Raw genomic sequence first — 22,079 nt, 5'->3', positions numbered from 1 at the left:
CCTTCTTTAGACTAGTTGAGTATCTGGAGCATCAGCATTTCTGGGTTCGATTACAGGCTCAAAATTGCCAGAAACAAAGAACATTCTTCTGAAACTCGTCAGTCTATTCTTGTTCTGAGAAATTAAGGATATTCCATGCGAGAAATTGCCAAGAAACATCTCGTACAGCACTGTGTACTACTCCCTTCACAGAACAGCGCAAACTGGCACTAACCAGAATAGAAAGAGGAGTGGGAGGCCCCAGTGCACAACTGAGCAAGAGGACAAGTGCATTAGAGTGTCTAGTTTGAGAAACAGACGCTTCACAAGTCCTCAACTGGCAGCTTCATTAAATAGTACCCGCAAAACACCAGTCTCAACATCAACAGTGAAGAGGCGAAATGCATTGAATCAGAAATGGGATGATCAAGGTATTCATTATCAAGTCTGGTCAAACTGTACTGCTGCCCTACTACTAAGTTGAAGTTGGAAGGCTTTGATTATCTGAATTTCTCTGATGGGACTGGTGTAAAGGAATTCATGGTTAAATCTCTGCTGTACTGTGATGCCACAACTGATGATGTGACATTGTCTTGGTTTTGACTGTATTTGACAGTGACATTGTGATCTGGTCTGTCATGATGAATATAGTGGGGGTCAATCATAAATTTACCACCAGGGTTTACCACCTTTCCTTTCCAAGCCAACAGGTAAACACAGACACAATGCCTTGTAACAATTATGATGCAAGCGTAAATCAAATCTACAATGAATTCATTTTAAAGTCAGATTAACAATAAAAGAAGTGGTAAACTTGCTATGCTACAGTTTTATGAATACTCTGTACAATGTACTGTCTCCTTCTACAATCCTTACTCATCCCTGCCCTCCTCCCCTTCTCCTTACTGCCAGTCAAAGAACAGCAGAGCAGCAGCCACACATTACTCAGTAGTCTAAAGCTGAATATGGACATTGTCCTGTCATATTTTAATAATACCGGCAATACTGGTTGTGCCTATTGATTCAAGTCTTTTCATGGATATTTTATAGCATAATTAATTACAGCCTAGTAGATGACAGTGTTATATATTTATGTCAACACAATAGTCTAAAGACCTTTATTCTGGCAGCTTAAGTATAATGTGAATTGTTATTGCATCTTACCTCTTTTCCTTCTAGCATGACCATTGTCTCTTGACCACCGCTAGTGCATTATCAGCCGTGTTACTCATTACTTTGCTGGGAACCAGATGGTTCATTTCCGTGTTCTGTGGTAGCCTACTCTACAATCTTCATGGTCATGAAAAATCACCATGACAAAATTAGGCTTGGGGTTGTGCAATATTCAGTGACCATGATGTATTGAACATGGGGATGAGACGCTGGGATATGTTTTCTGACCAATATTTGCAGGTCAAGTTATTGTATGTTATATTTCTGTAAGACTAGAGTTTACAGTTCTGCTTATACCTGGTTCTCATATGCGTCCTTTGTCCTGATCTCGCCCACATTCTGATTGTGCCCACATTTTTAGACAAGTGTAGACGATTAAAGTAGAGTATGGATTATAGTATTCCTCACCCTGTTGGAGGCCCACAGACAGCTGTGGAACTGAACTAGGTTCATCTGGCTCTATGTACTGTATATGTGATATATTATTTGTGATTGACCTTAAGTAGTCATTAAATACTTTATACCCTCTCTTTATCAAGTGTAACGTTCTCAATTTTATGTGAAGCGTAATGGATTATCTGGAAATGTAATCAGCATTGTTTGGTGCATCGGTTAATCAGTGTAGATCAGATCATCCACCCCTACACAACACAATGCCTCCCTCCATATGGCTTCCTTCAACTACTTGGACCGGTTGTGTAACTGGGGTCTTGGCAATAATATTTGGGGCTAGAAGGTAACTTTAAAATCATTGGTCTGTAATCATGGTAACAGCTTAACAGAAACTCACTCATCCCTGTTGCGCCTGCTGGTGCGTAGGGCAGAAAGTTGCAACAAAGGCTCTCCACTTGGGACATCCATCTTCTCCACCGTGCCCCAGCTCTGATATTGACAGGGCTCAGTTGACTTGAACAGAAAATAAATGGGCAAATTCTAAATCCTTTTCCACACAACAACAAAAAGCAGAACAAGAAACAACTTTTAAGTCCACTTTATTGAACTGTCGAGACCACTGACTGACAGCAAGTGCCTAAATACTTAACCCAAGTCCTACAATAAAACTATGATAATAGGAAAGTGCAAAGTTCACTCGTAATTCTAAATAAAGATTAAAATCATGTCATATTTAAACTAATATTCTACAGTACTCTTTTCTAAAATAAGCACGGGGAATTGCTTGTCCTTACATGTGATAATGGGATCTTGTGATGTCCCAACTCAACTCGGATGCAAACACACACACACACACACACACACACACACAGCCAAAGCATTAAGAACTAAGTGTCACACGTTTCATTATTTTAATAAGGAGAACATTGCAACCCATGAAAGGTAATGTGTTGTATATATATGTAAAAAAAGAGACTAAATGCATACATAAGCAGACATTCAATTATCAATAAATACATGCATTCTATTATTTTTTTCTCTTACATCAAAATGAAATATTTTCCCTATTGATCAAAACCAAAGTTTTGGTAGTTGACAGCAACCTCAAAGAGGAGTTAAAAATGTTGGCTTTCGTGGGATAAGTAGCGACTACCTGGAGTAAAACAACACTGCAAAACCTACTAGTTCTTTGCCAAAAATTAAGTTACCCATCTGCGTGAACACAGCTAAAGTCAGTGGTGCAAAACAACCGTAATGTAGTAATATAGGTATCAACGGATGTCCTCCGCTCTCACTTCACTTTCATTAAGCTAGAAGACATCAGGTCAATGAGTAAAGATGGTAGAAAGTTACAAAATGAAACTAAAAAAAATAAAAGCAATTACTCAAGTACGTATGGTCCGCTGTTCAAAACACATATGTTGACCCCGTCTTTGTGTTCAACTTTACTTGACCGCGGACAAGATCTAAACTATTAAAAAAAGACAAATGCCATTTACCCAAAGTGCACAAAAAAATGTATCTAATACAAAAAGCTAAATAGAGAGCCTGAGAAGTAACTGATGAATATAAATAAACCTCCCCCTCTGTTTTACAATCTCCTATTAAAGTAAGTGGAAAATGGTTTAGACTATGATGAAGGACAAGGAAGACTGTCTCCAATCTTATCATAAACTATTAATGCAATATTGACACGTTAATAACAGCAGTGGCACAAACACTATTTGAAGAATGTATCCAAATAACTACATTTTTGCCAGTACATTATGCAGCACACTAATGCAATTGTTCAAACCGCTTACTCTGCACTGCAGCTATTGGCTCAGAAGGATTCACCGTTTCTCCGGGTGCAGAATTGTTCATCGCTACATGTTATGTTCCTATGTCAGTGCGCTTAATGTGCTTAACAGACAAAGAGAAGACAAACCGGCTTGCTAATAGAATCTAAAATCTTGCAGAGCAGACAAGGACTCAATTCCATTAGGAGGCACAACAGGATATACTGAAGGGAAGTCTTAGTTAAAACAGGTGCTGCTGGGAGATGAGTCTTGCAGGGAGTCAGGATAGACAGGTCCTGTAGAGATGGAGAGAAAGAGGATTGAGTCCGATGTCTGAGGTTCAGTTAAGTGACGTGTGTTTTGGCATCTCATCTACGGTGGGCAGAAATCAGCAAAGTAGGGGTGCTGCAATGCCTCCTCTGCAGAGATCCTCTGGACAGGATTACACTTCAAAAGATTCTAAAGGAAGAAAAAAAAGAGAGAATGTGACTAAAAATATGCATTTGTACGGAAACATTTCTTGAGCATTCAAGCAGTTTCTAAACCCACAGGCGCAACACCGCGAAACTTCTGGGAACGCTTGCGAAACAGAAAAGGGTTTGGGAAGTCCAAAATTCTTCCTTTGTTAGCCAATATCGCTATGACATCGCCAACACGTGTGATCGAGGATTTCTATTGGAGAAGCAGTTTTAGTCTAGTACCTTCATGGGAGTCCCATACGGCGGTGCACAGTTGGCCCAGCGTTGTTAGAGAAGGGTTTGGTCAGGGTAGGCCGTCATTGTAAAATAAGAATTTGTTCTTAACTGACTTGCCTAGTTAAATAAATACAATTCATACTGTCTTTGATTCAAGTTAGGTTTGGGAAAAAGCCTTGCACTGGCTCCACCTGGTGGTAAGTTGACTTTCCCAGCTAAGCGGTCAACTAGTTACAAACTACACAACTCCAGACACATGCATGTTGTTTTAATGCCACTTGTGTGGGTTTGCAACATATGTATCTGTGCAAACATATGAATTCAGAGCTATACAATAGAAGAGTGAAGGACATTGGATTGTAAATTGATGTTAACATCAAGGGATGGTATAGCATGATAATACATTGTATACTGAATAATATAAAATGGTCATTTGGGGAGGGGGGGGGTGCAATACTAACCTGTAGCAGATCCCGTCCTGTGCTACTGAGTTTGGGGACAACATTCACCAGTGAGGTCGTGGCTGGATACATGGGGTACGGCTGTAGACAACAACAAAAAAACAATGTAAACAAACGGCAGAGCAGAAAATACTTGTTCCTTCTCTTAGAGATGAATCTGTGATCTGGAAACTGACATTCATCTCATACCTTGTAAATCATATAATCACATTTTTTTCCTGGCAGGCAGTAGAAAACATGGATTTCTATATGATCAACTGTAATTCACAAAATGAGTGGGTTTGACTACCTTGTAGTCTGGGAGCTTTGTCATTGTCTGCCACTGTTCTTCAGTTGGTGTACCCAACAATGTGCCACAACAGCATTAAGGAATGACTTGTCACCACTAAATAGGACTCGTCAAGTTGAGTCATTACAATAGATTTCATCTCAACAAAGTGGACAAACTTTAGTTCATGTGTTCTGTTTCTACATGCCACACAACAAAATGGACAGTGTGCTGAACTTGGTGGTTAGCTATCGAAAACATCTCGGAAAGGATATCTGAAGATCCTCTTCAGCTGGTCGTCGACGTCATTACCCGGGAAAAGAGGCCTTCCAGCGTTTGCCAACTCTAAAAAATAAATAAAAGATAAGTTATTGTAGACTCAAAAAAAAAAGACATGAGGCAGACCTGCCAACCTTAAATCATTTTTACGAGTACCACTTCAGCGTGGCGTTGGACCCCATGGCAGCGAGCGTGTGACAACCCCACAGATCAAATCATAGGCAAATGCACCTGTTTTTAGCCTAATAAAGATGTTGGCAGAAGACTCCCAGTATGAATGGTAGGCTATAGACCAGGGCTCTCCAACCCGGTCCCTGGAGAGCTACCATTCTGTAGGTTTTTGTTCCAACCCTTATCTAGTGCTCCCGATTCTAATAATTAGCTGGTTGATAAACTGAATCAGGTTGGTTACAACTGGGGTCGAAACGAAAAGCTACAGGAGGCTAGCTCTCCAGGAACAGGGATGGAGTTCCCGGCTATAGACCGTTATGGGTACTTCATAATTGGCTGGTCTTCAGTAGCTCACTAAACAAGTTAATGTCAGGAGGTTAGAGTATTTTGAAAAACCTGTAACTGCCATAAATTATATCAAACAATGTAGCCAACACAGTTGTCTAGTCAAATACTATTTCCGAACTCAATTCCTTGAGTACCACCAACAGTACACATTTAAAATGTAGCCCCGGACAAGCACACCTGATTCAACTTGTCAACTAATCATCCTTCCCTCAATTAGTTGAATCTGCTGAGTTTGTCCAAGGCTACAACAAAAATGTGTTGTTGGGGGGACTTGAGGACTGAAGTTGGGAAACACTGGTCTAGTATTTGATCCTAAATGAAATTGAGGTCTCAATGACGCTCACATTTTTTCTAGGTTACATTTAGGGGTAATGATTATTCAAATTAAATAGGTGTATTTATATAGATGGTCTTGTGAAAATGTAAAGTGGCTTCTTCATTTTGTTTGGGGACAAAATTCTAAATGAATTCAATTACTGGATGCACTGTAGTAGTCTGGCTTACTGTAGGCTATTTGGAATATCAATTGCAAAATAGTTGGGAAGAGATTTGCAACGTACTGATTCCATGGCACACTGCTTATGAATTGACACGCAAAATGACACCAGATTCAAAACTTTTTCTGGTACTGTCCTTGTGTAGCTCGTTTTTGGTCACAGGTCCAGGAATGGTAACATTTCCCTAGAGCTAATACAGCAGATCGCAATACTGCGTGATTTGAAAAGTCATAGTCAATCAATCAATAATATTATAATTATTTAGCAAACATTTTTTACATTTACAATCTGTATAAACTAATGAGAATAGAAAGGTTCAGTACTTTTGTGAAGCATCACAGCACAGGTGAAAAATATATGGCAAATGGAAATTAAGGGATAGATGGGAGGAGTTGAATGGAGCTGAAGGGTGGGACTAATAACAAGATAACAAATGTAAAACATACGGGGTCTGTAAAATGTATATATAGGTTCAGAACTTTTGTGAAACAGCACAGTTACAAATATACAGCAAATAGAAATCAAACTGGATGGACGTCAGAAGTAGAGAAAGGACAGAAAAAAAAAAAGAAGATAACTAACAGATTGTGTCTGTAAAATGTGTATAGTATGCATAAGCTGGAAGTTGAAACCTAAGTGTTATTGATTAGTAGTTTACTCCAATTAGGGGAGGGGTGGTAGGGGAGGGGAATAATATAGGAAAGTATATTAAAAAAAAAAAAAAAAAAATGCATGTAGGTACACTACCGTTCAAAAGCTTGGGGTTCACTTAGAAATGTCCTCGTTTTTGAAAGAAAAGTTTATTTTTGTCCAATAAAATAACATCAAATTGATCAGAAATACAGTGGAGACATTGTTAATGTTGTAAATGTAGAAGGAAACGGCTGATTTTTAAATGGAATGTCTTCATAGGCTTACAGAGGCCCTTTATCAGCAACCATCACTCCTGTGTTCCAAAGGCACGTTGTGTTAGTTAATCCAAGTTGATCATTTTGAAAGGCTAATTGATCATTAGAAAAACCTTTTGCAATTATGTTAGCACAGCTGAAAACTGTTGTTCTGATTAAAGAAGTAATAAAACTGGCCTTCTTTAGATGAGTTGAATATTAGGAGCATCAGCATTTGTGGGTTCGTTGACAGGCTCAAATGTCTACACTGTATTTCTGATCAATTAAATTTGCTTTTTTTTTTTCAAAAACAAAAGGACATTTCTAAGTGACTCCAAACTTCTGCACGATAGTGTATACATAGGGGATTGGAAATGATGCAGACAATTACATTGATGGAAGCAACAATCTATCCGCAATATTAAAGCTGATCCACCCACTAAAAAAAAAGTATCTTCATATTGGTGTCCTTTAGGAGTGGTTTCTTTGCAGCAATTCTAACATGAAGGTCTGATTGACACAGGTCTCATTTGAACAGTTGATGTGTCTCTTACTTGAACTCTGTGAAGCATTTACTTGGCCTTCAATCTGAGGTGCAGTCAACTCTAATTAACTTACCCTCTGCAGCAGAGGTAACTTTGGGTCTACCTTTCCTGTGACGGTCCTCATGAGAGCCAGTTTCATCATAGCGCTTGATGGTTTTTGCAACTGCAAAAATACCTTTGTTATAATGACGCCGTAGCGCTTTAACTAACTACAAAATAATATTGGTTATGTGCTTGCCTAACTTATGCAATTTCTTAGTCCGTGCATTTGGCAAACAGTTTGTTCAACTTCACCATTTTTTCTACCCTTTTCCTTATACAGCGGTGGTACGCGAAGGGGAGAGATGCCATCCAGCTCGAAAGAGGAAAATAGTACTACGATTACAGGAGCGGAGGGCTAGAGATTATTTCCAAAGATTGTCTATTAGCCTCTTCCTCCCTGTTTTTTCTCCTCGACCGAGTCCTCTGGTTCTGCTCCAACTTCAGACGGCCGAAGTCAAAAACCACAACGTGCCGACGAGATGCCTCTTTTTGTGTACTTTGGGGGTCGTTTTTCATACCAGCATACTTTGTCTTCAAATTACGTGCTTGGTACGCAGCAACATGTGTGGCAGGTTGGCAGGTCTGCAGAGGCCCCAACTTATTTGAGCATTATAAAAACACAGGTAAGATCATCCCCCTTGAATTCGCGTCTCAATTTTAACCTTGACGTTACACATACCTGCAAATATGCATCCAGCAGACCACATGTCAATGGAGGTAGAATAAAGCTTGGCACCGAAGAGCACATCTGGGGGCCTATACCACAACGTCACAACCTTCAGGAGAGAGAGAAGCTTGAGTGTCACCAGTAAGTTAGGCCAGTAATTGTTTGCCAGTATCCCAATGAATCATGTAATTGCATATAAACATGTAGTCAATATCCCACCTCTGCTGAGTAACATCTCACTGGGATTCCAAAGGCTCGAGCCAGGCCAAAGTCAGCCAGCTTCAATTCCCCATTCTAAATTAAGCAAATCATACCACATTTAAAAAGGGAAATACTTTCGCACTAACTAAGCAACAACATTTCTGTTAGGACTTTCTAGAACTAGAAATTAAAAAACGGTCAATATTCCACAGACTTACCCTGTTGATGAGAAGGTTCTGTGGCTTCAGGTCTCTGTGAAGAACATTCCGACTGTGGCAGAAGGCAAGCCCCTTCAACAGCTGGTACATGAATGACTGCACATACAGAAAGTAGGGGAAGACCAAGTTAAGCACAGAGATACAGAAACACAAGGCAGTAATACTACAGTATTCTCACTCTCAATGAGATAGTCATTGGAGGCATTCTTCAAAGTGATAAAAAAAAATTGCAATCGCAAACTTTTTGCAAAATCAATAATATTTTGCGAGGGCTAGCAAATTTGACCAATCACAGCATTAAAACAGTCAATTCATCACAATATCACATAAAACTGACTGAAAAAGAGGGTTAGCAATTTCAACCAATCACTGCACATGTTAGAGCATAATATGGTTCAACCAAGCCACACATTTACAAACTTTTCCCCTTGTCAGCGCATTTGTAACCCCCAAGCAAAAACAAATACATATTAAAAAAAATAATAATAATTGCCACAAAATCCTGAAGGGACATCATTAGAGCCATATTCTGCTCCTTATTTGAATCTCAATTAAGGCCGTGACAATTACGGAATTTGGGGTAACAATTCATTGTCATCAGGGATGCAAACTGATGAGGGCCCAAAAAGGTGACACTTTTTGTTGTTGCATTGAAACAATCACAAAAATCCCTGCTAGGGGGGAATGCAGGTTAACTAATTAAAACAACAAATAATATGATCTACATGATCAGTCTCTGTGTGTAAAATAAAAAGTGTTTCATGTGAACCTAACCCAACTAAAAACTGTAAGGAAAGCAATCCAATGTCATTTGTTGCCTTGATTTTACTGCAAATGACACTCAAGTCCTGAAAAAAAATAAACAATACACTAATATTGCAGTTAGCCTTTATAATAGAATGCCTGTGACCACACACATCTAAATATTGCATTTGGGAAAAAGAACATCTTAACCCTAGGATGCATATGCCTGGTCATGTTTGTTTTGTTGCTGTATTGATCCCCAAAAATGTCATCATTATTCCAGGAATTCCTTAAATAATGTGTCTTTAATGTTCTAACATCCTAGTTTTAAACATTTCTTTAAAAAAAATAGTTTTTTGCATCACTACCCCAAGTTTTCATGTGGGTCAAATATGACCTGCATGTATTTCCTACGGAAATCACTGCATTGCGCTCGTCAAACTGACCTTGCTTTTTGCTACAACAATAAAAATTGATAACATATTTATGGTGTGATGAAAGAGAGCCATGCCACCACCACTCAGAGCAGCCAGGACCAGAAGAGGTGCCAGCTCTGCCCAAGTGCAAAGGAGAGAAAAGTCAGCTGCTGGTGTTCTCAGTGCAACACACCCGTCTGCAAAGAGCAGTCACATGCTTGTGGTTTGTAACAAATGGATGGACTAAGACAGCATCACACACGCAGACTTTGTTCCTATTTAGTGTTCATGTTTTCTGAATTCACAGTTGTTCGTGTGGTCGTTTATATTGATGATGAACTTTGGATTTTCAAATAAATTTTTGAAATATTGTAAAAACATGTTTACGGTGGTTTTACAGTGCCTTGCAAAAGTATTCATCGCCCCTTGGCGTTTTTCCTATAATGTTGCATTACAACCTGTAATTTAAATGGATTTTTATTCAGATTTAATGTAATGGACATACACAAAATAGTCCAAATTGGTGAAGTGAAATTTAAAAAATTACTTGTTTCAAGAAAAAAAAAAAAAAAAAAAAAAAATATTATATATATATATATATATATATATATATATATATATATATATATATAGAGAAAAGTGGTGTGTGCATATGTATTCACCCCCTTTGCTATGAAGCCCCTAAATAAGATCCGGTGCGACCTGGCCAAGATAAAGCAAAGCAGCGCGACAAAAACAACAGAGTTACACACAAACAAACATAGTCAATAACACAAAAGAAAAATCTTTGTACAGTGTGTGCCAATGTAGAAGTAGAAATAAAGTCCACCTGTGTGCAATCTTAAGTGTCACATGATCTCAGTACACACACACAAACACACACACCTGTTTTGAAAAGCCCCAGAGTCTGCAACACCATGAAGACCAAGGAGCTCTCCAAACAGGTCAGGGACAAAGTTGTGGAGAAGTACAGATCAGAGTTGGGTTATAAAAAAATATCAGAAACTTTGAACATCCCACAGAGCACCATTAAATCCATTATTAAAAAATTGAAAGAATATGGCACCATAACAAACCTACCAAGAGAGGCAACGAAGAGAACAAAGACAACCCTGAAGGAGCTGCAAAGCTCCACAGCGGAGATTGGAGAATCTGTTTATAGGACCACTTTAAGTCGTACACTCCACAGAGTTGGGCTTCACGGATGAGCAGCCAGAAAAAAAGCCATGGCTTAAAAATAAAAATAAGCAAACACATTTGGTGTTCGCAAAAAGGCATGTGGGAGACTCCACAAACATATGGAAGAAGGTACTCTGGTCAGACTAAAATGTAACTTTTTGGCCATCATGGAAACGCTATGTTTGGCACAAACACCTCCCTTCACCCCGAGAACACAATCCCCACAGTGAAGCATGGTGGCAGCATCATGCTATGGGGATATTTTTCCATATCGGCAGGGACTGGGAAACTGGTCAGAATTGAAGGAATGACAGATGGCTCTAAATACAGGGTAATTCTTGAGGGAACATGTTTCAGTCTTCCAGAGATTTGAGACTCGGACAGAGGTTCACCTTCCAGCAGGACAATGACCCGAAGCATACTGCTAAAGCAACACTTGAGTGGTTTAAGGGGAAACATTTAAATGTCTTGGAATGGCCTAGTCAAATCCCAGACCTCAATCTAATTGAGAATCTGTAGTATGACTTAAAGATTGATGTACACCAGCAGAACCCATCCAACTTGAAGGAGCTGGAACAGTTTTGCCTTGAAGAATGGGCAAAAATCCCAGTGGCTAGATGTGACAAGCTTATAGAGACATATCCCAAGAGACTTGCAGCTGTAATTGCTGCAAAAGGTGGCTCTACAAAGTACTGACTTGAGGGAGGAACAATTATGTACGCTCAAGCTCAGTTTGTGTTATTTCTTGTTTGTTTCAAAATCAAAAAATATTTTGCATCTTAAAAGTGGTAGGCATGTTGTGTAAATGAAATTATACAAAACACCCAAATAAATCAATTATAATTCCAGGTTGTAAGGCAACAAAATAGAAAAAATGCCAAGGGGGAGGAATACTTTCGCAAGAAACTGTATTTTGTACTTCACACTAAAAGGTTGAATGTGAAACTTTGTAAGATTGATTGTAAGAAACATGTGCTCATATTTTCAATAGCTGTAATGAATTTTCATAATATATTATCATTCAAATGTGTATCAAACTGTTGAAGAGCGACTAAAAACATTTCAAAACAAAATAATTATTGAAATGTACAAATCACTCAAAAATAATTATGTTCCACAAAATTGATCATATTTTAGACACATAAATAAAACAGATATTATATTATGGGGACATTTTGACCCGGTATATGCATTCTTGGGGCGCCATGTTTACTCTGCATCCCCCTCTAACTCACACAAGTGTTACTGTCAAGTTCAACACAACAAAAGCAATAGCTTTGGGCTACACTGCACATTATTACACTGTACACCTTCTGCCTATGGACATCAGTTCCACAATGTGCAAGCAGAGCATGATACCCTTTGTTGGCATAATCTATTTTAGGCAGCGAGCACACCAGTGCTATATCCCTTTTTATCCACTTTATTGAAAGAGGGAAAGTGTGTGACATTTCATTCACTTCTATTGGCATCCAGCTTAAGCCAGGCCCCAGCTACAGCTACACTTGATCCCTGAATCCACTTGTTTAACAAGCAATGCCTCATTTTCACCTAATTCTCTCATTCTGAAAATTAACCACAGAGGGAAAACATGAGTTCGCTAGGAAACATTTCACACAGATTGCCAGGGTCCAGTAAGCAACTACCACATTATAACGTGATGAACAGTGTTGTGCCGCTTTCGCGTGAACGCGCATGCAGGCAAGAAAATGGCACTGCTCAAATCCCCCCCCCCTTCTAATTTCCTTAATTTTGTGGCTTGAGTCAAATACTTTGTGGCACACACACACTACTGGTCAACATGAGCTACCAAAATGATTCATAAGTATGCCAGGCCTTGCAGTCCCAAGAAAGAAGGGGGGGGGGGGGGGGTTTCAAGAAAATGCAGGCAAGAAAATGGCCTTGCCTACATACTTCCCCCCCACCTAATTTCCTTCCCCCCACCTAATTTCCTTAATTTTGTGGCTAGAGTCAAATACTTTCTATAGAACAAACTTCACGTCAGGACAGGAAACGGAAATGAATAATTAATGTATGCGTGTTATATTAAACATAGAGGGAGTAAAATGTAGGCAAGCAATAAACATTTCAGAACAACTACTAGTCGAATAAGTCATGGACGAGATGATGAATTTTGGCAAAGAGATTTATTTATAGACTAATACACTTGAAACAGATAGCCAAACCAAAAACTACAGATATTACTAATGCCTCCCCCGCAATCAAACGTGATCAGAAAACTCAACTAGCAAGCAAGTTGCAGCAATAAATAATTGAGTGCATGCGCGTTCGGGGGGGGGGGGGGGGGGGGGGGAATTCTGGCAGGGGGGAGATTTTCGGCACAACACCGGCAAGGAGTAGTATACCAATTAATACTATAGCAAATTGGTTAGGCTACTAACGTAACTCATCTGATGTTGTAACGTTAGCCGTCTGACTTTATTTGCCACTTAATTTTCACACTAACTGAAAGATTTGATCTGCTCATTACGTCACCTATTTTGGACTCAAATTTCACCTAAAGGTCACTAGTTTGCATCCCTGTGTGGTTATTGTCATAACTGTCATTTTTTGTAGAAAAGTATTTTGAGCTTGTCATGGATCATAATGCATCTTAGAAAATGATCTACAACAGAGCTTTGTTAACATCTCGGTTTAAAAAAAAACAAATGATAATGGTTTTTTTGTGTGTGTTATTGTTATAATACACGATACTCGATACACGATAATTGTGCCAGGACCTAATAGCAATGACTCACCTTGACCGTTTCTGGATCTAGGTCTCCATTGCAGCTGTCAAAATACTTCTTTAGATCCTGTGGTTGTAAACGTCAGAAGTTCTATCAGCAACATTACATTTCTTCTCATCATATCAAACTGGTGAAAAGTATAAAACCCTTATAGTTGAACCTGCGGTCACATCTACTTTACAATGGTCAGTCAAATCTATTGGTAAATTGTCATAACTACAAACTCCTCTTTATACAATAATGTAATCTGCATACATCTGGCAACAACGCAACACTCACCTGGTCACAAAATTCAAACACCAATGTTAACTTCTTGTCACTGTGCAGAACATCATGCAACCTTGGGAAAACAAAATGAATTGTCAATTAAACTCTTTGCATAGCTAGATATTTAATCTAATGCTAATTATAAACACACTTGAAAAGTAACTTACTACTACTTACTGAGTCAGGCCGGTCTAACTATGCTACGGCATAAATACATTTAGCCACCTATGCATTTTCAGAATTGGACAAATTTCACTTCAGACCTACCTCACAATGTTTTTATGCTTCAGTTCTTTCAGGAGGCAAATTTCTCGCAGGGCAGAACTTGGGACACCCTACAAGAAACAAGGGGTGTAATCATTAGCCAAACAGCTGCTAAAACAATAATTTTAGTTAGGTCCCTCCATGGCACTGTAAATAAAACTTGCAGTCGTAAGCAGGTGACAAAGTGGTGTCATTTGAAAACTCGAGTCCTATCAAACAGACCAGTAAACATTTCACACCTGCAGTGGGAGCTCTCTTCGGGCTTGATGCCGTGTGTGTGAAACGTTTTGCAACATAATCTGCTTTATGAATACGCCCAGCAACCAAATACAGCAGCAACCAAATTGAGCCATCAAAAAATATGCTAACCAGTTGGACAGCAAGCTTAAGTAGCTGTATTTGTAGTCTCAAAAATGCCTACCTCATCGTCGTCATCCAATCTCACTCTTTTCAAAGCCACGATTTCATGCGTTTCTCTGTTTTTTGCTTTGAAAACAGTTCCATATGTACCTGGAGAAAGAAATCACAACGTTCGCTAGCTAGCTTGACTGAATGGGTTGTGCTAATTAGCAAGGTAGCTAGCTAACTTGCCCTGGACTGGGCTAACTAGTTTCATTATTTACATAGAATAATGAAAAGCTAACTAGCAGCCAACTTCAACTAATTTAACCAGATGCCGACGAGAATATAACTTATGTTACATATTTTTATTGATACGTCAACATGTCTAGTTAACTAGCTATATTTTGTTAGCACGCAAGCTAACGCGTCAGACAACTAGCTAATAGTAATGTAGGTAACTAACGTTAGCTAAACGTTGTCGTAGCTCATGCTTGCTCCTAACGTTAGTAAATACTACCAAATATCTAAACACTATCAAACGTGTCACTTAGCAATGACTTGTCATTTAAAATTACGGATATGATTGCTGACAACATTACTATTAGCTAGTAGCAGTCATAGCAATGCTAACGGAAAACATCAGCAAGAGAAATCCTGGGAAAGAAACAGACACTTACCCTCTCCAATCTTTTCAAGCTTTTCATACTTCTGCATATTTTGTCAATAAAGCTAGTCTTTAACTAGTGAAAAGCAGCCCCAGGGTTTGGGGATATTTGTGATACGCGTTAGCTAGCTGTTCTCAGCTACAATGATGCTGCTACATGGGCATCTAAAGGCCAGATTATGAACTGCATGCAAAAATCGCCCATTCCCAGTCAAAAATAATTATTATGAACCTGTGTCACTGTCATTCTCATGTGGTCAATCAGAAATGTTTACTAAAAAGCAATAGTCCATTTTGTTGCAATGTTCCCTCCTGAATAAATCCCCAATCAGAGGTCCAGTTAAACAGCCTGTTTAAATCCGGTTCTAAGAAGCCTGTTAATGGATTTAGCTAGCCTAGATCCACCATTTTCACATCGTATTATCTGTTCAGACAATGATCATTATAAATGCCCCCCTTAAATTCTTGCTAAATTTACTGAAATATACAGGTCAGGTCCAAGTAACCCCTTTAAAACCACAATCACATACTGTATTGTACAGTTAGTATTATCTTCCTATTAAGAGCACATGATAAACACTTGCAATTTCTGCAGCCTTGAGGCACAATAAAATATGATCGCATTTGTCCACCCATACATTTGGCTCGTATAAAATGGAATTTGACATTGGACCATTAAACTAAAGCAACTTTACACCAACATCAAACTAGTTATAAAACATATACGTCCTTTTCATTTCTTAGCCAACGGCTATGTCACAAAAGTACATTACGACAAGTATTTTCAGTTCACATTGTAGGTCTACAGTTTTGTGCTATATCAAAGTCAGGGCTGGCAACTTTTGAAGAAAGCTTGGAGTGAGTTTTGCCATGTGAATTCCATTGCCCCCTGACACAATCCCTAGGTGGGGGACTGGGGGTCCTCCTCCAGGAAGATTTTACTGTTTTAAAGCTCATTTTCTGCAATTCTATGTATTTTTACATGGCTAAATCCTATGACCAGGGTGGGAAAATATGTGTATTCGGGATGCTTTGAACATTAAATGAACACCCAATATTCAACGACTTTGTTACTTTTAGGTTTTTAGGTGATGAAATGTAAAGTATGCTAATATTTTTTTAACTTATTTTTTTTAGGTGGTTTCACACTTTATTCAGACAGTAATGAAATGATAGGGAGAGGCAAAATGCTAGAAACTGTGAGATGTTTGGAAGTAGGAATTGATCCCTGTTCTCAGGTGGAAAGTTGGAAACTTGGCACCATCCCTACGGTAAAGCATGGTGGTGGCAGCACCATGTTTTTCAGTGGCAGGAACTAGGAGACTAGTCAGGATCGAGGGAAAGATGAACAGAGCAAAGTATGGAGAGATCATTGATGAAAACCTGCTCTAGAGCACACAGAACCTAAGACTGGGGCGAAGGTTCACCTTCCAATAGGACAACGACCCTAAACACACAGCCAAGACAACGCAGGAGTGACTTCGGGACAAGTCTCTGAATGTCCTTGAGTGGCCCAGCCAGAGCCCAATCGAACATCTCTGGAGAGACCTGAAAATAGCTGTGCAGCGATGCTCCCCATCCAACCTGACAGAGCTTCAGAGGATCTGCAGAGACAAATGGGAGAATCTCCCCAAATGCAGGTGTGCCAAGCTTGTAGCGTCATACCCAAGAAGACTCAAGGTTGTAAGCGCCGCCAAAGGTGCTTCAACAAAGTACTTAGTAAAGGGTCTGAATACTTATGTAAATGTGATATTTCAGTTTTTAATACATTTACCCCAAAAAATTCAAACCTGTTTCTGCTTTGTCATTATGCGGTATTGTATGTAGATTGATAAGAGGAAAAACAAATGTATCAATTTTAGAAGAAGGCTGTAAGGTAACAAAATGTGGAAAAAGTCATGGGGTTTGAATACATATCAGATTTCAAATATGTGATTAGTGGAATATTAAAATAAGTGTGGGGAATAACAGTAGTGTTCTTGCTGACAAGCACAGTAATTACCCAATATTTTAGCTCATTGTTAAGAATGAGAATTGTTCTATTGATCAGACTAAACTAAGTAAATAGCTAATAAAATCTCCTGAAGACAATATGACATGAATCTGCCCCTACACTCTACCCAAATTATTTTATATTTAACGTTCCCCTTCTAGAATCAAACTTACAAGTTTGGGTTCAAAATCTGGTTTGACAAAATTATTTTCATAATTACAAAGCAAGTCATCCTACCAAACTTCCTTGCTAAAACATACTGTAGGTCTGTCTGCTGCCTTTTTGTTGTCACAGCCTAAATGCCAATCACCAATCGAGGGGACTAATGCAAGTGTGGATTAAATCGACTTTAGTGCATGCTGTCAGAAGACTGCATTCTGCAATAAGATGGGAGTAACAGCAACCTAATTTTATTGAAAACATTGTACATGAAACAGCGCTACCGTGCTGCTCTCTTTAGTTTTATAAACTCAGTCGATCATTTTCTCTCTCCATTCAGCTCCACTCTAATCTTGAGGGGTGTTTCTTTAAAACATGCATCCAATCACCTTGATCCTTTACATAACTAGACCAATCATATGCTTCAATGTGAAGCGGTTCACAGTGCTGTGGCAAGACAGGACAATGATAGTACATTGATGGAGATTCCGCTCGTGATGTTAAATTGCAGGCGCAGATGCTCCGATTTCAAAAGAATTTGGAGTACAGTCAAAAAGTTAACGTGCTGACTATACAATGGACAAATTTGAAAAATAAAAGCAGTACTTTACTAGTTGTGAGATATAAGAGGTGTGCCGTGAGAGCGTGAAAAGAGGGTCAAATGCGTGCGTTTGTCTCACGGCCAATCAAGTGAGAGTTGGCAGCTCTGCAAAGTACTGTTCACATCTGTCCCTCTGATCTCTGCCTGCAGATGAGGTCAGCAGCTCTCCTTTGCTCAGCAATACCAGCCTAGGAAGAGAAGATACCTGTGTGTCCACAGAGATACAATATTAAATAAAAGCACTTACTGTAAAAGCACTTTGTGACAACTGCTGATGTAAAAAGGGCTTTATAAATACATTTGATTGATTGATTGATTGATTGAGAAAAGGGGAATGCATTGAGTATATGTGTCTGGGGTTTATTAGAGTGGTATAGACTTGTAATAAATCAGGACTTTATAACGTTCTGGGCCGTTCTGGGAGACTCACTCAAAAATCTATGTTTTTTTTCCTCACTAATGTGTTGTCACTTACCCACCACAGGGTTGTATCCATCTGGAAAGTCTGTGAGGAAGCGGTGGTCGTTGGCCTGCTTGGCAGCATTAATGACCTTAGCATCAGTAGCCCCCGCTTACCAAAGCAAATGTTCTCCATCACAGTACAGGGTCCTGCAAGCATGGGAGGAAAATGTACACAAAGTAACTTAGTTACTTTAGTGTTATGACAAAATCACTTTAAAAGGCCATGTCATACATACAACTAAGTGTACTAAAACAGCTCCTGAAGACAGATCCTAGAACAAATCCCCCCAAAAAACTATCCTCATATGCACTAGAAAACATATACAGCTGTGTGTGTAGATTACAGTAGGATATTTACCTGAATGATGAATCAAATGACTTGTCCTCTGAGATGGGTCCAGTGTCCGGATATCCAGGCCATCCAACATGATCACTCCACTGCTGGGGTCAAAGGAAAGCTCCAGCAAGGAGGCCACTGTAGACTTCCCTGCAGTGTAGGAGAGCCATAACTAATCACATCATTTTCATAAATATATCATTAGGTTCCACATAATTATACTATTTTCAGACTAATGTTTCTACAATCTCATTATAGGCCCTTTGTTTATGTAATCAGATTAATTGAGTGTTTGTTTCCATGGAAACGCATGGGACATTATCTCCTCCTGATTCTCCAACGATAGCGACAGTCTTAGAGAGGGGGATGATGAGGTTGAAGTTCTTCAGGATCTGTTGGCCAGGTCTCATTGGGTAACTGTAAGAAAATCAAAGAAAAAAATGGCACTCACTGATACAAATAATGTGTGTCTGTCTTTGTGTTAATACTATCTTTCTGACATGGTCTTGCCTGAAGGTGACTTTCATGAAGTACACCCATCCTGTCAGAGATTTGTCAGGGATGCGGCTGCACCCTGTCCGTGGAAATGGGCGCTCCAAAGACAGGTACTCGAAAACACGGGCCCCAGAGCCGAGGGCTCTCACCAACTGGAAAAAGCGTTAGGATATAGTTTCTCATGGCCATATCAACTGATCACCTTTTGAATCCTAGATGGATAGTAATGTATTAGGTGAAACCTGGCACCATCCCTACGGTGAAGCATGGTGGTGGCAGCATGTGTGTTTTTCACCGGAAGGGACTGAGAGACTAGTCTGGATTGAGGCAAGGATGAATGGAGCAAAGTACAGAGAGATCCTTGATGAAAACCTGCTCCAGAGCACTCAGGACCTCAGACTGGGGCGAAGGTTCACCTTCCAACAGGACAACGACCCTAAGCACACAGCCAAGACAACGTATTGAGTAAAGGGTCTGAATACCTATGTAAATGTGTGTTTTTTTTAGACATTGGAAACATTTCTAATAACCTGTTTTGCTTTGTCATTACGGTGTATTGTGTGTAGATTGATGAAAAAAAAATATATTTATTCAATTTTAGAATAAGGCTGTAACGTAAAAAGAAGTTGGAAAATCAAGGCTTCTGAATACTTTCTGAAGGCACTGAAGGACCACAATGGAAATAAGACTCCGGCCTTTGTGTTCTTATCCTCAATGATTTCTACTGTATGTAAATCTTGTCTCCAGCTGGAGTAGCCTACTACTTTTAATTTTCCAATAAATTCATACGTACACAGCCATACCTAAACGACGACCAGTTTGAAGGAAGACTTGAACATTCAAACGTTCACAAGCATGCCAGTCTTGTTGGCTACATTTTGCCTGAAACAATAACGGAACTATTGTATTAGCAAGACTGATAGTTGGACAGTAGGTAGTAGGTCTAGTGACATCTAGTCAGTCACTCAACTCCATGTCTTGGAACTGGTCTATTCTACCTTCTGCTTGCAACAGAGAAATAACTGCAATTGTATGTATCCCTGAGTTAAGATTGAAAAAGGGTCTTACCCATGTCTGCTGCTACTCGCTCCCCTGCCCTAGAAAGCAGGACGCTGTAACCAGTAAATATATTTCATGACCATATGTTTTACTATGTATTTGACATGATATAGATTCTTCAATCTACAGTTAAATTTAAAAACATATATATATATTTTTTTATTTCACCTTTATTTAACCAGGTAGGCTAGTTGAGAACAAGTTCTCATTTACAACTGCGACCTGGCCAAGATAAAGCATAGCAGTGTGAACAGACAGCAACACAGAGTTACACATGGAGTAAACAATAAACAAGTCAATAACACAGTAGAATTTTAAAAAATATATAATAATTTTAAAGAGTCTATATACATTGTGTGCAAAAGGCATGAGGAGGTAGGCAAATAATAAACATTTTGCAGATTAACACTGGAGTGATAAATGATCAGATGGTAATGTGCAGGTAGAGATACTGGTGTGCAAAAGAGCAGAAAAGTAAATAAATAAAAAAAGTATGGGGATGAGGTAGGTCAATTGGGTGGGCTATTTACCGATGGACTATGTGCAGCTGCAGCGATCGGTTAGCTGCTCAGATAGCAGATGTTTAAAGTTGGTGAGGGAGATAAAAGTCTCCAACTTCAACGATTTTTGCAATTCGTTCCAGTCACAGGCAGCAGAGAACTGGAAGGAAAGGCGGCCAAATTAGGTGTTGGCTTTAGGGATTATCAGTGAGATACACCTGTTGGAGCGCGTGCTACGGGTGGGTGTTGCCATCGTGACCAGTGAACTGAGATAAGGCGGAGCTTTACCTAGCATGGACTTGTAGATGACCTGGAGCCAGTGTGTCTGGCGACTAATATGTAGAAAGGGCCAGCCGACTAGAGCATACAGGTCGCAGTGGTGGGTGGTATAAGGTGCTTTAGTAACAAAGTGGATGGCACTGTGATAAACTGCATCCAGTTTGCTGAGTAGAGTATTGGAAGCCATTATGTAGATGACATCACCGAAGTCGAGGATCGGTAGGATAGTCAGTTTTACTAGGGTAAGTTTGGCGGCATGAGTGAAGGAGGCTTTGTTGCGAAATAGAAAGCCGATTCTAGATTTGATTTTGGATTGGAGATGTTTGATATGAGTCTGGAAGGAGAGTTTACAGTCTAGCCAGACACCTAGGTACTTATAGACGTCCATATATTCTAGGTCGGAACCATCCAGGGTGGTGATGCTAGTCGGGCGTGCGGGTGCAGGCAGCGAACGGTTGAAAAGCATGCATTTGGTTTTACTAGCGTTTAAGAGCAGTTGGAGGCCACGAAAGGAGTGTTGTATGGCATTGAAGCTCGTTTGGAGGTTAGATAGCACAGTGTCCAAGGAAGGGCCAGATGTATACAGAATGGTGTCGTCTGCGTAGAGGTGGATCAGGGAATCGCCCGCAGCAAGAGCAACATCACTGATATATACAGAGAAAATAGTCGGCCCGAGAATTGAACCCTGTGGCACCCCCATAGAGACTGCCAGAGGACCGGACAACATGCCCTCCGATTTGACACCCTGAAATTAGATCATGGACAACTTATTTGGAGATCAGCGACATCAGAGCAGGTTCCCTCATCGCTCATGTAATTCCCAGTATGTTCTCTCATGTAGCGTGCCACTCTGTTCACCAGATTGCCCAACAGGGGAATTTGAGTGTTCAAGATGGCAGCACCAAAAGCAAGCTGGGGGAAAAAATACAGGATTGGTTCATTCCATTCCAATTCAGGTGTCTGAAA

At 39.6% G+C, this 22,079-nt stretch overlaps 1 protein-coding gene across 13 annotated transcripts in view; it reads right to left on the bottom strand.

Moving 5' to 3' along the window:
- Positions 1–2,128: 2,128 nt before the first annotated feature.
- LOC110508586 (cyclin-dependent kinase 5) overlaps positions 2,129–22,079 on the bottom strand; it is a 21,527-nt gene continuing 1,576 nt past the window's right edge. Inside the window, exons 3-19 of one of the 13 annotated variants that reach the window (XM_090225445.1) lie at positions 20,503–20,556; positions 20,344–20,387; positions 19,648–19,711; positions 19,291–19,427; positions 18,802–19,197; positions 18,457–18,590; positions 14,644–14,732; positions 14,226–14,293; positions 13,971–14,031; positions 13,701–13,757; positions 8,603–8,698; positions 8,403–8,477; positions 8,196–8,292; positions 5,023–5,092; positions 4,769–4,829; positions 4,480–4,560; positions 2,129–3,782 (exon numbers count right to left, since the gene is read on the bottom strand). In XM_090225445.1, coding sequence (XP_090081571.1) covers positions 3,696–3,782; positions 4,480–4,560; positions 4,769–4,829; positions 5,023–5,092; positions 8,196–8,292; positions 8,403–8,477; positions 8,603–8,692 — 561 coding nt within the window. In that variant the 5' untranslated portion in view covers positions 8,693–8,698; positions 13,701–13,757; positions 13,971–14,031; ... (6 more) ...; positions 20,344–20,387; positions 20,503–20,556 and the 3' untranslated portion in view covers positions 2,129–3,695. Of the gene's footprint in view, positions 3,783–4,479; positions 4,561–4,768; positions 4,830–5,022; positions 5,093–8,195; positions 8,293–8,402; positions 8,478–8,602; positions 8,699–13,700; positions 13,758–13,970; positions 14,032–14,225; positions 14,294–14,643; positions 14,733–15,241; positions 15,880–18,456; positions 18,591–18,801; positions 19,198–19,290; positions 22,026–22,079 lie in introns of those variants that run through there. The other 12 variants (XM_090225446.1, XM_090225440.1, XM_090225444.1 and 9 more) reach the window with 12 other exon arrangements.

Source organism: Oncorhynchus mykiss, chromosome 28 (assembly GCF_057628025.1).
Source record: "Oncorhynchus mykiss isolate SJ-2025 chromosome 28, ASM5762802v1, whole genome shotgun sequence".
NCBI lineage: Eukaryota > Metazoa > Chordata > Actinopteri > Salmoniformes > Salmonidae > Oncorhynchus > Oncorhynchus mykiss.
This window is presented reverse-complemented; position numbering and strand designations above follow the sequence as displayed.